We start from the raw sequence: 12,213 nt of genomic DNA, 5'->3' as shown, positions 1-12,213 counted from the left end.
CATTATCACCTTTTATGGAACAGGACTAAGGCTCAGAGGTTAAAAACATGGAGGAGTTGAAACAAGATCTGACTCAAAGCACAGCCCTTTGACCGCTCCTACCACGAATTAAGGTCACAGAAGGCATTATGGCACATGTTAATTGCTAGAAGCCCCTCTCCAACCTCATTCGAAGGACAGGCACCCAGAGTGTCCTCTATGGGTATTTACTGCACAAGTTTCCAGGATAACGATTTCAAGAACATCACTTGGTTATCCCCGAAAGTACACTTACGCAAACCACGTGACCTGACGTGTGTTCTGAAAACGTGGTCGCTCTGCCTATAGGGCTTCGGCGTCACATGAAGGGCGGGGCAGGCGGGAGCTGCACTCAAGCCCGCCCGCAGCACTGACCCCCATAACACTCTAGGCTTTTATGGGCGTCCAGCCGCAGTGCTCTCTCTCTGGATGGAGGAACATGATTTATTGGTTCCTTCAGTTAGCCACATCCGATGCCCTGGCCCAAGGCGTGGACGTTAAAACACAGTCAGTGCATTGTTTGGGGGGGGAACGTGCTCACCCGGCGGCAGCTCCCCAGGTCCCGAAGAGGTCTGCGCGTGTCTGGACTCCCCGCCGGCCCACAGACGAGTAAGGCCGGCTCGGGCTCCTGCGCTGCAGCGGAGGTCCCGGCGCGCACGGGGGCAGGTCTGGCCTCAGGCTGACTTCCCGCCGCCGCCACTCATCCAGTTCTTTCTCCAGGCGACGTTCTCCTGCGTGGCCGCGGCCTCCTGCAGAGTGGCCAGAAGTAGCTCTTTGGTCCTGGCCACCTCGTCCCTGCGCTGCGGGTCCTGCTCCGGCATCTCCTGCGGGCAGAAAGGGAGGTTCGTAGTCCGGGCTAGCAGCCTGCGGTTCTCCGCCCGCTCGCCCCACCTCGGCCTCCCAGCTGCTCACACCTTTAGCGTTGCCTGCTTCTGCCGCTCTCCCGGGGTCACGAGGACAAAGAGCCCGGTGCCCACGCCAGCCCCCACGCCCAGCACTGCGCCCGCGATCAGCGCTTTGCGCAGGGTCCCCATGGCCGACCGCGCGACCAGCGAGACGCACTCCGGAGCCTCCAGTAGCCTAGCAAGGCCGCCGCGACGTCTCAATCTGCGCAGGCTAGAACGCCTCACACAGGAAACCATAGAGACGGGGCCGGCTAGAGAGGGCCTGGCCAGAGAAACGTTTCGAAGCTAGAGCGCCTGGGTGTTAAGACTAGGTTTAGCTGGGGAGGTTGACCACGTCAAGAGGTGTTGGCACCCAGGGCCGAGCGTGGGGCCCCTTGTCGTGAAATCCCGAGGAGGATTGCTAAGGGGAGAGTAAGTGTCTTCATTGTTGCTGTGAGCTTTACAATTGCCCAGCTCCGGAACGTCCTGATCAATAGAGGGTCAAGGCTGCGCTCTGTGCTTTTCCAATACAGTACCTAAGGACATTCAGATACTTATAAACATCAATCTATTGACTGCCTTCAATCCCTTCAACTCCTGAACAAAAACTCAAAGCCAAGTGTACCGGGTGGGGAGAACGGTATATTTATGTTTTATTTTACTTGTTGAAAGTAAACGTTACCTTTCTCTTCACGGTATATAACCTTGTTTTGTTTTTTTTTTAAACCATGGATTTTGTGTAACATACCGAATTCTAGTTTGGAGAAGAAAACACCTCTTAGTTGTGTGACCCCGGGCAAATCGTTTAAGTTCTTTGTTTCTCGGTTTCTGCATCGGAATATGAGGCTAATAACAGTATTTATCTCATAGTTTTAGGATAATTAAGTTTATACGAAAAGCATTTAAAACAGTTCCTGGCAAATAGCATACACCATAAAAATATTCATTAAATAAGATACAAAGAAACATGTCAATGTGGGAGACCCAGTAAGAACCAGGAAATTCCAAGTTTATCAAAGCTCTTCACTCACAGGGCTTTAATCCAGATGCCCTCGTTAACTCCTACTTCTGCCTTTCCCAGTGTCACCAGGGAGTGAGTAGAAATAAAGCCCCTATTCCACCTCTTGGGATTGTCCCCTCCCCTGAAAGGCCCATAATCTCCTTGCATGTCAGCCTCTTCTCCTCAGAAGTGATAAAGGGGCCAGGCTCCAAAGCAGATTAAAGGAACAGTCTGTGGGGTGCTCTGGGCAGGGATACTCCACTGAGTTCAACCACCCTGCACTCCAAGAATCAGCACGCATGGCCCTTGTGCCAGGGAGCAGCGAGGATGGGCCTTGGCCTAGAGATGGCCCAGGCTCCTCCCAGCAACCAGAAAGTCCTAGACTCACCAACCCTCTCTGGGAAGACAGAGGAGAAATTGACCAGGTTGAAGGTCACCAGGATGTTCAGGTTAGTACTTCCCCACCTTGTGCCTTGCTGTTGGCTCATTCTAATTTGGCCCAAGCCCCCTGCTGTGCCCATCCAGGTTGTCTGTCAAAAGACCCGCCTCCCCTCCATCGTGGTGGAAGCCGCTGAGGCTGAAGCGAGTGAAGAGAGTGGGGAGCTCCAGTGGCCACACAAGGAGCTGCAGCTGCTCACTGATGATGAGGAAGAGGACGTTGAGGTCTTCCAGGACCAAAGTGAAGAACCAGGTGAGGGAGGTGGCTGGTTCGAATGAGGCTGTTGTGAATGGGATGGTCTAAGCAGGACAACTTAGTTGTGTCTCTTGCATTAAGCAGCACACAGTAGGTGCTCAGTAAACAGTGAAGAAAAATGTAGAGGTGGGAGATAAAAGTCAAGGTGGGGCTTCCCTGGTGGCGCAGTGGTTGAGGGTCCGCCTGCCTATGCAGGGGACACAGGTTCGTGCCCCGGGCCGGGAAGATCCCACATGCCGCAGGGCAGCTGGGCCCGTGAGCCATGGCCGCTGAGCCTGCGTGTCCGGAGCCTGTGCTCCGCAACGCGAGAGGCCACAGCAGTGAGAGGCCCGCGTACCGCAAAAAAAAAAAAAAAAAGTCAAGGTGGTTGGCAAAGTTGATGAACTTTAAACGGCAGTTGTGATGTCAGGTGACACCTTTTAATATGTATTTTTAATACTTTAAGATATTTTTGTCATGGGGGAAAGAATAAAATCACCCCAAATCCGACTACCCAGAGATTAACATTTTGGATGCCTTCTCCTCCAGATTTTTCTTCATGTCTATATACTGTTACAGAAGCTACTTTTACTATATGCCAGGCACTGTGCAGGACCCAGTGAGGAAGGATACTTTCTCCCTCATGAGGAAACTGAAGCTGTTAAGTTAGGCTTTTCATTATAATTGCTGTATTATTTTTATAAGCAAAAGGAATTACATGAATTTATCTTTAAAAAAAATCCAGTAATATATCAGGTATATTTTTCACTGTTAATGGGCTCTTTAACTGCCCCCCTCCCACCCGCCAGGCTGGACTTGGAGCTCACTGGACCCCAAATCTCCCTTAAGAACCTTTAACCCGGAACTCAGCTGGGGGCAGGAACAGGTAGATCAAGATGCCTACTGGATTCCAGAGGAGACAGCTTGTCAGGAAGCCCCCAATCCCTGTCCTCTCTGGGACTCGGCATCAGGTTCCCATGTGTGCAGAAGCTGCTTTGTGGAATATTCCCATTTCCTGCCTCCCAGGAGCTTTGAGGGTAAGTATCACTCTCCCTCAAACATTATACCTAGGTTTATGAAGCCCTTCTACCTATCCTTTCACAATCTTCCCCTTTTACAAGCTGAGAAAAATGAAGGCTTACAGGTTAGGCCCCTGGGTCACACACAAGTCATATCCAAGGAATTTGGATTAAGAATTCCCATCTGTGCTTTTAGGAGTTCGGTTAACTGGGATGGGGAATGACCCACTTGTACCTTCTTTATTCAGCCCTCATCTTGTGCCTGGCACTGCTAAGTGTTTCACCTGTTGTTGTATGGAATCCACATAACTCCAGGTATTATTCCAACCTTGCAGATGAGTTAACTGGGGCACAGAAATATTCAATACTGTGTGCACACAGCTCATAAATATGAAAGCCCGGATCCAAATTCTCATTTTCCAGTCATCTTGCCAAGACAAAAGCTTTCTCCAACTCCTCACCCAACAGAAACACTAGGGTCAGGTTTTAAAAGTCTTTAATTGGAGCCTTGAACCAAGTAAGCAAAGTAGGTGATGCCCCCGAAAGGGCCCAGCTCCTGCACACACACAGTGCAGCCTTGGGACCCTTGCTCCAGGCAGGGCAGCCGCACATCAGGGTCCTCATCTGAGAACTGAATCAGGGTCCCCCCGGGGCTTAGGACCCTCAGGCACTCTGACAGCAGCTGGTAAGCCCCAGGCAGACCAGCCTGGGCAACAGCATCCCAGGTACCCTTGTCTAGCACTAGATGGAAAGAGCCTGAGGAAGCCACTGGCTGCAGGTTGAGGGCATTAGCTTGCATAAAGTGGAGGCGTGAGGCAGGGTGCCCCGGGCACAGGGGTGTTTGGCCTTGGCCACCTTCCAGGAGGCTGTTCATGTGGGCCACAGCCACAGGAGAGAAGTCCACCCCCAACACGCCCACTGGGTGCGGGCATTTGGTATAGAGGCCCGTACACAAGCTGGAGGTCCCACAGCCCACGTCCAACACCCGCGGTGGACAGGCAGCCGGTGCCTCCTGCAGCAGCGGCAGTAGGAGCCCCTGGGCTTCCTCGTATCCAAAGAACCAGTCGAAGGTGCCCGCGCTGCCCTGACGGGGCTGGGCGGGGAGCTTATCCCAGAGGCGGCGGTACGCCAGGCAGCTACCAGCCAGGGAGCCTGTGGACGAGTGGAGGACTTGCGTCACCCAGCGCCCAGTTCTAGCAAAAAGCGACAAAACCCGCACCAATGTGGCCTGGGGCTTTAAGCGGCACAATTTCAGGGACTAGAGTCCTGTGTAACGAAGAATCCAACTTGCCCTCCCTCTGTCCACCTTCCCTACCCGCCACGGCGCGACGCACCCCCGCCGCCAGGCTCGCCAGGTGGAGGGTTCGGCGCAGGGCTGCCATCCGGAAGTGACGGCAAGGTCGGCCAGAGAAACTTCTGCGAAAATGTCGCCCGTACTCCGGCAGGGGCCTGAGGTCCAAGGGAAGATTTGCAAAATACGCTGTGAGGAATCACGCGTACAGCCTCCCTAACTCTGCAGCCTCGGAGAAAAGGAACGCGGAGACAAACTTACTACGGTACGAACGGCTTTTATTGTTTGCAACGGGAAGTGGAAGAGGAGGGGATGCGAAAGCTCCGGCTCCTGGGGCGGCTCCACAGACCTGAAATCAAAGGAGAAGGTGTGAGCACCCCGGGGAGGAGTCTGCTGAACCTCGGTTCTGCCCTGCTCCTTGGAGCCCTGTGTCCCGGCGCTTGAGGATAGAACCCGCGGAATGGAAGCCGCCGGTACCGAAGACATGACGCCGAGGGGGCCGGAGCCCTTTCCCTCTACCTCCGTACATTACGCGGACCGGGACCGCACGCCCGATCCCCGCCAAGAAAAGGAGGGTCAACAGGCCCCACCCAGAAACCCCGCACGGCCAGCCGGCGAAAACACTAGAACCGACACTCACTCAGTCGCTGTCCTCGGAAAGGCCAAGGAGCCGCCCGGGCTCCTTTATATAGCTCCAGGACCCGCCCCCCCCCCAGCTGCGATTGGCTAACGGAGGGCTGAGGGGTGGGGCGCACACGGACCCTGCGCAGAGCTGAAACGCTGGACCCTGAGCTGGTTTCGCTACGCAGCAATGGGTGCTCCGGGGGGGAAGATCAACCGGCCGCGAACGGTGACTGTGTGGGAGCCCGACCCTGTTTCCCAAGCGTCCTGGAGCCTTTACCCTCGCCCGAGATGGACTCGATGGGCCAGTGTCGCCGGGTGCGGGGTCCCGGGTCGCGGTGCACGGCACCCCTCTGATTAAGCATCTTCCTCCCCCTTAGGAGCTGAAGAAGAAGCTGTTCAAGCGACGGCGGGTGTTGAACCGGGAGCGGCGACTGAAGCACCAGGTGGTCGGGGCTGTGATAGACGAAGGGCTGATCACGAGGCACCACCTCAAGAAGCGGGCGTGAGTGCCAGACCCTCTCCCTCTTGGTCCTCCCCACCATGCCTCCTTCCCTCCTCCTTGTCGAGCTCCGGAGCAGCTAACACCTTTTTGCTTTCCTTGTGTACTAACGTTTATGCAAGGAACGTTTGTGCCTAAACTCTGCTAGTCTCTCACTGTACCTGTACCTCACAACCTTTCTTTGGTTCTTGGACTCTGATGAGAATCTAAGGAGAGCTGTGGACTCCCCCACCTCCCCAAGTAACATTATTCACTCGCACAGATTATTTATTTATTTATTTATTTATTTATTTATTTATTTATTTTGCGGTACGCGGGCCTCTCACCGTTGTGTCCTCTCCCGTTGCGGAGTACAGGCTCCGGACGCCCAGCCGCTCCGCAGCATGTGGGATCTTCCCGGACCGGGGCACGAACCCGTGTCCCCTGCATCGGCAGGCGGACTCTCAACCACTGCGCCACCAGGGAAGCCCGACACAGATTTTTTCATAAATACATTTAAAAGCACACACATAAGTGTGCGGCGAATCATTCGATGAATTTTCACAAGGGCACATGTGAGATTTTGCATATAATCTGAGTCTTGGGGCGGAGTTCCCACCCCATTCTTTCACTGACTTGTTTATTATAAATATTTAGTTTATAAAGCGGCATAATAAATATATTTGGTCCTAGTCTCTGCTTTCTGCCAGAGCTAAATTTCCTGAGTGATAAGAGTGACTTTTTGTTCATAAGGATCCCCTTTTGAACACACCTAAATTTATGCAAATGGTGACTTAGCGTGGGGCTGGTCATCGGAAAGATGGAGTGATTAGAGGATTGGAAATTTAATTCCCTCTCACTGCTTGTGGGAAGGGGGTGGGTGGGTGCTGTAGATTAAGCTCTACACAACCTCTTGAACCAGCTCCTGATTGGTCAACTGGTGGAGGTACTGGGAGGCTGGCTCACCTGGAGAGAGCATGGAACCTCTGGCCCCTTCCATACCTTACCCTATGCTTCTCTTCCACCTGACTGTTCCTGAGTTGTATCGTTTTGTAATAAATCAGTAAATGCAAATACATGTTTCCCTGAGTTCTGTGAGCTGTTCTAGCAAATTATCGAGTCTGAGAAGGGGATCATGAGAACCCCAGTTTATGACTGGTCAATCAGAAGCACAGGTAACAACCTGGATATGTGATTGGCATTTGAAGTGGGGGAAACCTTAACCTTTGGTATCTGTTGCTATGTCCTGGTAGATAGTGTCCAAATGGAGTTAAATTTGTAGGACACCCAGTCAATGTCCATTGAGAATTTGGAGAATTACTTGATGTGGGAAACCTCCCCCACCCACCACATCTGCTGTTAGAAGTATCAAGAATAAGGGACTTCCCTGGTGGTCCAGTGGTTAAGACCAATTGCGCTTCCAATACAGGGGGCATGGGTTCAATCCCTGGTCAAGGGAACTAAGATCCTGCATGTTGAATGGCCAGAAAAAAAAAAAAGTATATATATATATATATATATATATGTATGTATTTATAAAATAAGAGGAGGAAACGTTTCTATTATGTACTAAATTTTAGCAATTAATGTTACTTTATGTATGTGTTAAGACTAGTTTTAGGTAAAGGAACAGTTCTTTGACTTGGATCCAAAGACCTTTTCAGTAACCAGGACCACTGTGTGGTCTGTATTGATTCAGGTTAACCTGGATATTTTTGCTCTTACCAATCCTTCAGGTCCAGTGCACGTGCCAACATTACTCTGTCTGGGAAGAAGCGCAGAAAACTCCTCCAGCAGATCCGGCTTGCCCAGAAAGAGAAAGCAGCCATGGAAGGTGAGGCGAGGGCACAGAAGCTGGGGTGAGGGGGCAGCTGGGTTCATTTGGGTTCTTTAATGCTTCCTCTTTCCCTTTGCTCAGTGGAAGCCCCCCTCAAGTCAGCCAAGACTAGTGAACCACAGCCCAAATCAAAAAAGAAGACAAAAGTCCCCCAGGATGTAGACATGGAGGACCTTGAAGATAAGAGCTAAATGTCACACCCCTTCCACCAGAAGATTCTCAGCTGGAGCCAGGAGGACTCGATGGTTATTTCAGAGGACTTTGGAGAAAGCGTTGCTCCTTTTCACTGTCCCCAGATTCCTCTTCCCTAATGGCCTAGTGACCTGCCGTGGAGGGATGTATTGAGAGGTAGAGGGTAGAAAAGAAAGATTGGAGAGGGGGTCCTAAGCAGTCAACTCCATTTGTAAAAAAGCCCTAGCATTCTCACTGAGATGTGTGTGATTAAATGTAGGAATGGGGATAGGCCATGAAAAGGGGCTGTGAGTGTGGAAACAAGACAATTGGGAAACAGGACCCACAGTTATTACTTGACCAAAGGCAACAAGAAGCCACCCTCCATGATGGCCCTGTCTCCCCGATGAGTGACACTCCATCTTTCCATTTCTGACAAAAATAAGGTGTTCTGTAGAGATAGCAGAGGAGGTAATGGTCTTGATACTGGCCCTACCACCTCCTCTGTGTGACCAGGGTGGACAAGTGACCGTGGTTGTCTCTGCTTCCTTTGCTGGATTATATTTTTATAAAGTGAACATTATTTTTCCCTTTTAATGTTCAGAAATTCTGTTTGTTGGAAGCCAGGGCTGGGGTGGTTAATTAAAGTGAGAAGCTGTGTGTGCAGAGATGTGGTCAACTGGGGAAAAGCATATTCTCTCCTTGCTCTGTTAATCAGTGCAGGCTTCCTGGAAGAGGGAGGGTTTGGGTACAGTGTTGTGCTCCCCCCTCCTCAAGTTTATATTTTGAACATTTTCAAACCTTCGGTAAAGTTAAGAGATTAGCACACTGAGCCCTTAAATATGCACTCTACTTGGATTTACCAGTTTTTAACATTCGGCTATACTTGATCTCCTTACCCGCTTGCATATATATGTGTGTGTTCAAGTACGTATAATTGTTGTCTTTGCTGACTCATTTGAAAGTCAGTTGCAGATGAGATTTTATCCCTTAGGACATGCTTCTATATAGCCAAAACACCTAAGACATTTAACATTGGTGGAATAGCTAAAATTCAGGTTTTCATATTCACATTTCCTCAGCTGTGGATAATATTTTTTATAGCTGTTTATTGTTTCCTCAATCCAGACACCGTTACGGATCACGCATAGCGTTTAATTGTCATGTCCCTTTAGTCTCCTTCAATCCAGAACAGTACCCCTACCTTGTCTTAGGTGACTTGGTGTCTTCGAAGAGTCCAGCCTAAATTAATTAATTAAAGAATATCTCACAGCCTGGGTTTGTCTGTGTGTTTCCATATGTTTCCTCATCAATAGATGTAGGTTAAGCATTTCTGGGGAAAATTCTACATAGAGGATATTGTGTACTTCCCATTGCATTTCATCAGGAAGTAAGTGTTGACTGAAAAAAAAAAATACACAACCTAAAGGTTGAGAATTATGTTTGATTCAGCAGACTTGCTGAAAACTTAAACCTGGAAGACAGCCTGTCAGATAGCTCTGAGGTAAGGGAGGAGCCAGGATATAGAGGTGTTTTTGCAACAAAAACCAGGTAGTTGGAACATCAAAGGTTATTGTTAATTAAAGAAAATCAGACTTCTCAAGTTAATTAATTTAATGCTTTTCTATGTATGGGAAGATGCAAGAGTCTCGGCTCTTTGAAATCATTCCTTTGATATGCTCCTTAACTACCTATGGCCAGTATCCTGTTCTTTTTCCTCCTGAATCTCCTCAGGGTGCACCGCTGGGGATGGCTGCAGTGGTTGATGGTTTGATGGAGGGCAGCCTGTTTGGAGACGGTCGGAGACAGTCATAGTGGCTGATTGCTTGATGGCCGCAACGTTGTTTGTTTTCTGATATAGGAGGCAGGCGAATTTTTCGTCCACACATATAATATTAGTTTGTCTCATTATTGGTGATTCCTAGTGTTAAGTGTGTGTCTGTCAGATTTCTCCACGGTTAAGGTATTCTTTCCCTTTGTAATTAGTAAGCAATCTATGGAGTGATACTTTGAGATTGTATGAATACCCTGTTCCCCAATGACCTCTCAACAATGGTTTTAGCATCCATGATGATCCATACCTGAATTAGTTACTGCTGCAAAATGGTGATTTTTCTAATTGTAACATTCATTCATCCATGTTACTCATTTTACATATTCTGTAAAGGAAACCCCTACTTCCTTTTTAAAATCTCATTTTGGTTGATAAACATCTGTTACTATCACTTTTTCATGCTCCAAATCATACCAAACTGGCCAGCCAAAGCCTGTGTCTTTTTTTGGAGGGGGGGGTCCGGGGGGCACACAGGATACAGCATCTTGGTTCCCCAACCACGGATTGAACCTGTGCCCCCTGCAATGGAGGCACAGAGTCTTAACCACTTGATGACCAAGAAAGTTCTGGTCCTGTGTCCTTTTGACACAGCACCACCAGTATCTGAGCAATTCCTTGCTGTCTGGCACAATATGTTCCAGGCTCACCTGCTACTTCCCCTGGGCTAAAACTTGGTATCAGCTATTTTTCTATGGAGAGAGTATTATGTCCAGTTTTGAACACAGAAAGGAAAAAGTACTTGTGTGAAACTGAAATATATTCAGATGCGGTAAGGAGAGGAGGGGAGAAGCTGCAGGGAGAAGGAATTTCAACATCTTGGGATCCCCATCTCCTTTCATAATTTTGTTCTACCCCCTGTGCCTAAGGCAGAAAGGAGCTTGCTGTGTTCAAAGAAGAGTTTCTGTACCTGGTATTGTGCTAAATTCTTTACACAAATAACCTGAAGTGGGAATTTCCTGGCAGTCCAGCGGTTAGGACTCCATGCTTCCACTGCGGGGGCATGGGTTTGATCCCTGGTCGGAGAACTAAGATCCTGCATACTGCATGGCATGGCCAAAAAAAGAAAAAGAAAAAAAAAAAAAAGAGAGAGAAAGAAATAGGTGAATAATCTGAAGTGATCTTTGCAAAACGTTTGTGAGATACGATACAACATGTGCCATTTTACAGTTAAGGAAAGGGGCTCCGAGCAGCTGAGTCACTTGCTCAGGGTTACATTGCTAATTAATAGCAGACATGAATCCAGATCTAACTCCAAAACAAGCACCTTTAGATTGTGAAATCTTTAAGGGCAAGGACCACATAATAGTCTCATAGCTGGAAGAATTTATCGGGTTCAAAAGGCACTTTTTTTTTTTTGGCCATGTCGTGAGGCATGCGGATCTTAGTTCCCCCACCAGGGATCTAACGCATGCCCCCTGCAGTGGAAATGCAGAGTCTTAACCACTGGACTACCAGGGAAGTCCCCAAAAGCCATTTTTCATAGATCAAAAGTCAAGGCCCAGAGAAGGGAAGTGTTGGGTCCAAGTTTGAAGCAGAGCTAGGAGCAGAAATTGTCTCATTTACTGTCCTAGAGCATATACGCTTCATGAGTGATCGAACTTCTAAAATTTAAGAATATAGAACCACCACAATTAATCATTTAGCTTTTAAAACACCGTCACTTCAAAGGTATCTTTAGAACCTACCATCTGGTGTTATTCTAACTCACATTTCCTCTGAGAACAGTAAGCCCTCTGGTTAATACAGGCCTCAGAACCTACCTTCCTTTTCATTCATCCAACCAACTATTAAGAGCCTGCTACATGCCAGGAAGACACAGTTGTATGTAATGATGATAAAGCCTTTAACAAAACTGGCAACATCCCTGTTGTCAAAGAGCTGGAGTTCATTCAACAAATATAATAAAAACAGCTGTTGCTTATATAGTGCTTACCTACCATTGCAGGCACCAAGTGCTATACAGTAAACATATTACCTGGTTTAAATTTTCACAAGCCCGTGAGGTAATTGTACTATTAACATCCCGATTTCCAGAAAAGCAAACAGGCAGAGAGGGGTTAAATGTACTACACAGCCGATTAGTGGAATAGCTGGAACGTGATCTAGATAGACTGGTTGGAGCGGGGGCTCTTGATGAGGTGTATTATATCCTCATAAGGTTACCAAGCTCTCTCTGCAGCTATGGGGATGTGAGGTTGGGGAAGGGCCCCCTGCACTGGGAGACTGGGGAGCCTGACAAAGATCGTAGTGCTAACCTAGGACTGGGAGAACACCTTCAGCGTAGCCAGCCCAATTTTTTCAGGCTTCCTCCTCTCCCTCTCTTTCCTTGTCTTCTCTTCATCTTCTCTTACGGACTTTCACTCCTTTCTTTCCGTCTCTCTTCC

General features: G+C 48.9%; 4 protein-coding genes and 1 non-coding gene across 5 annotated transcripts; 2 read left to right on the top strand and 3 right to left on the bottom strand.

Moving 5' to 3' along the window:
• Positions 1 to 692: 692 nt before the first annotated feature.
• On the bottom strand, positions 693 to 1,052 carry UQCC3 (ubiquinol-cytochrome c reductase complex assembly factor 3). The gene is made up of 2 exons (XM_065883176.1): positions 933 to 1,052; positions 693 to 842 (listed from the first exon to the last, which is right to left on the bottom strand). The coding sequence occupies exons 1-2, from the start codon at positions 1,050 to 1,052 to the stop codon at positions 693 to 695; spliced, it is 270 nt and encodes an 89-aa protein (XP_065739248.1).
• A 1,149-nt stretch (positions 1,053 to 2,201) lies between these two features.
• LBHD1 (LBH domain containing 1) lies at positions 2,202 to 3,818 on the top strand. The gene is made up of 4 exons (XM_065882457.1): positions 2,202 to 2,351; positions 2,428 to 2,593; positions 3,385 to 3,616; positions 3,791 to 3,818. The coding sequence occupies exons 1-4, from the start codon at positions 2,202 to 2,204 to the stop codon at positions 3,816 to 3,818; spliced, it is 576 nt and encodes a 191-aa protein (XP_065738529.1).
• Positions 3,819 to 4,073: 255 nt separating this feature from the next.
• Positions 4,074 to 5,244, bottom strand: CSKMT (citrate synthase lysine methyltransferase). The gene is made up of 2 exons (XM_065883118.1): positions 4,910 to 5,244; positions 4,074 to 4,746 (listed from the first exon to the last, which is right to left on the bottom strand). Exons 1-2 carry the CDS (start codon positions 4,974 to 4,976, stop codon positions 4,091 to 4,093), a joined length of 723 nt encoding a protein of 240 aa, XP_065739190.1. The 5' UTR covers positions 4,977 to 5,244; the 3' UTR covers positions 4,074 to 4,090.
• Positions 5,245 to 5,311: 67 nt separating this feature from the next.
• Positions 5,312 to 5,460, bottom strand: LOC136127749 (small nucleolar RNA SNORA57). The gene has a single exon (XR_010656196.1). It is a non-coding gene; the product is annotated as a small nucleolar RNA SNORA57 (small nucleolar RNA).
• A 200-nt stretch (positions 5,461 to 5,660) lies between these two features.
• Positions 5,661 to 8,588, top strand: C8H11orf98 (chromosome 8 C11orf98 homolog). The gene is made up of 4 exons (XM_065882568.1): positions 5,661 to 5,735; positions 5,887 to 6,011; positions 7,724 to 7,821; positions 7,906 to 8,588. The coding sequence occupies exons 1-4, from the start codon at positions 5,697 to 5,699 to the stop codon at positions 8,013 to 8,015; spliced, it is 372 nt and encodes a 123-aa protein (XP_065738640.1). The 5' UTR covers positions 5,661 to 5,696; the 3' UTR covers positions 8,016 to 8,588.
• The last annotated feature ends 3,625 nt before the right edge of the window (positions 8,589 to 12,213 follow it).

The sequence above is a fragment of the Phocoena phocoena genome, chromosome 8 (genome assembly GCF_963924675.1).
Source record: "Phocoena phocoena chromosome 8, mPhoPho1.1, whole genome shotgun sequence".
NCBI classification, from domain to species: domain Eukaryota; kingdom Metazoa; phylum Chordata; class Mammalia; order Artiodactyla; family Phocoenidae; genus Phocoena; species Phocoena phocoena.
The sequence above is the reverse complement of the archived record's forward strand: the minus strand, read 5'-3'. Positions and strand labels throughout refer to the sequence as shown.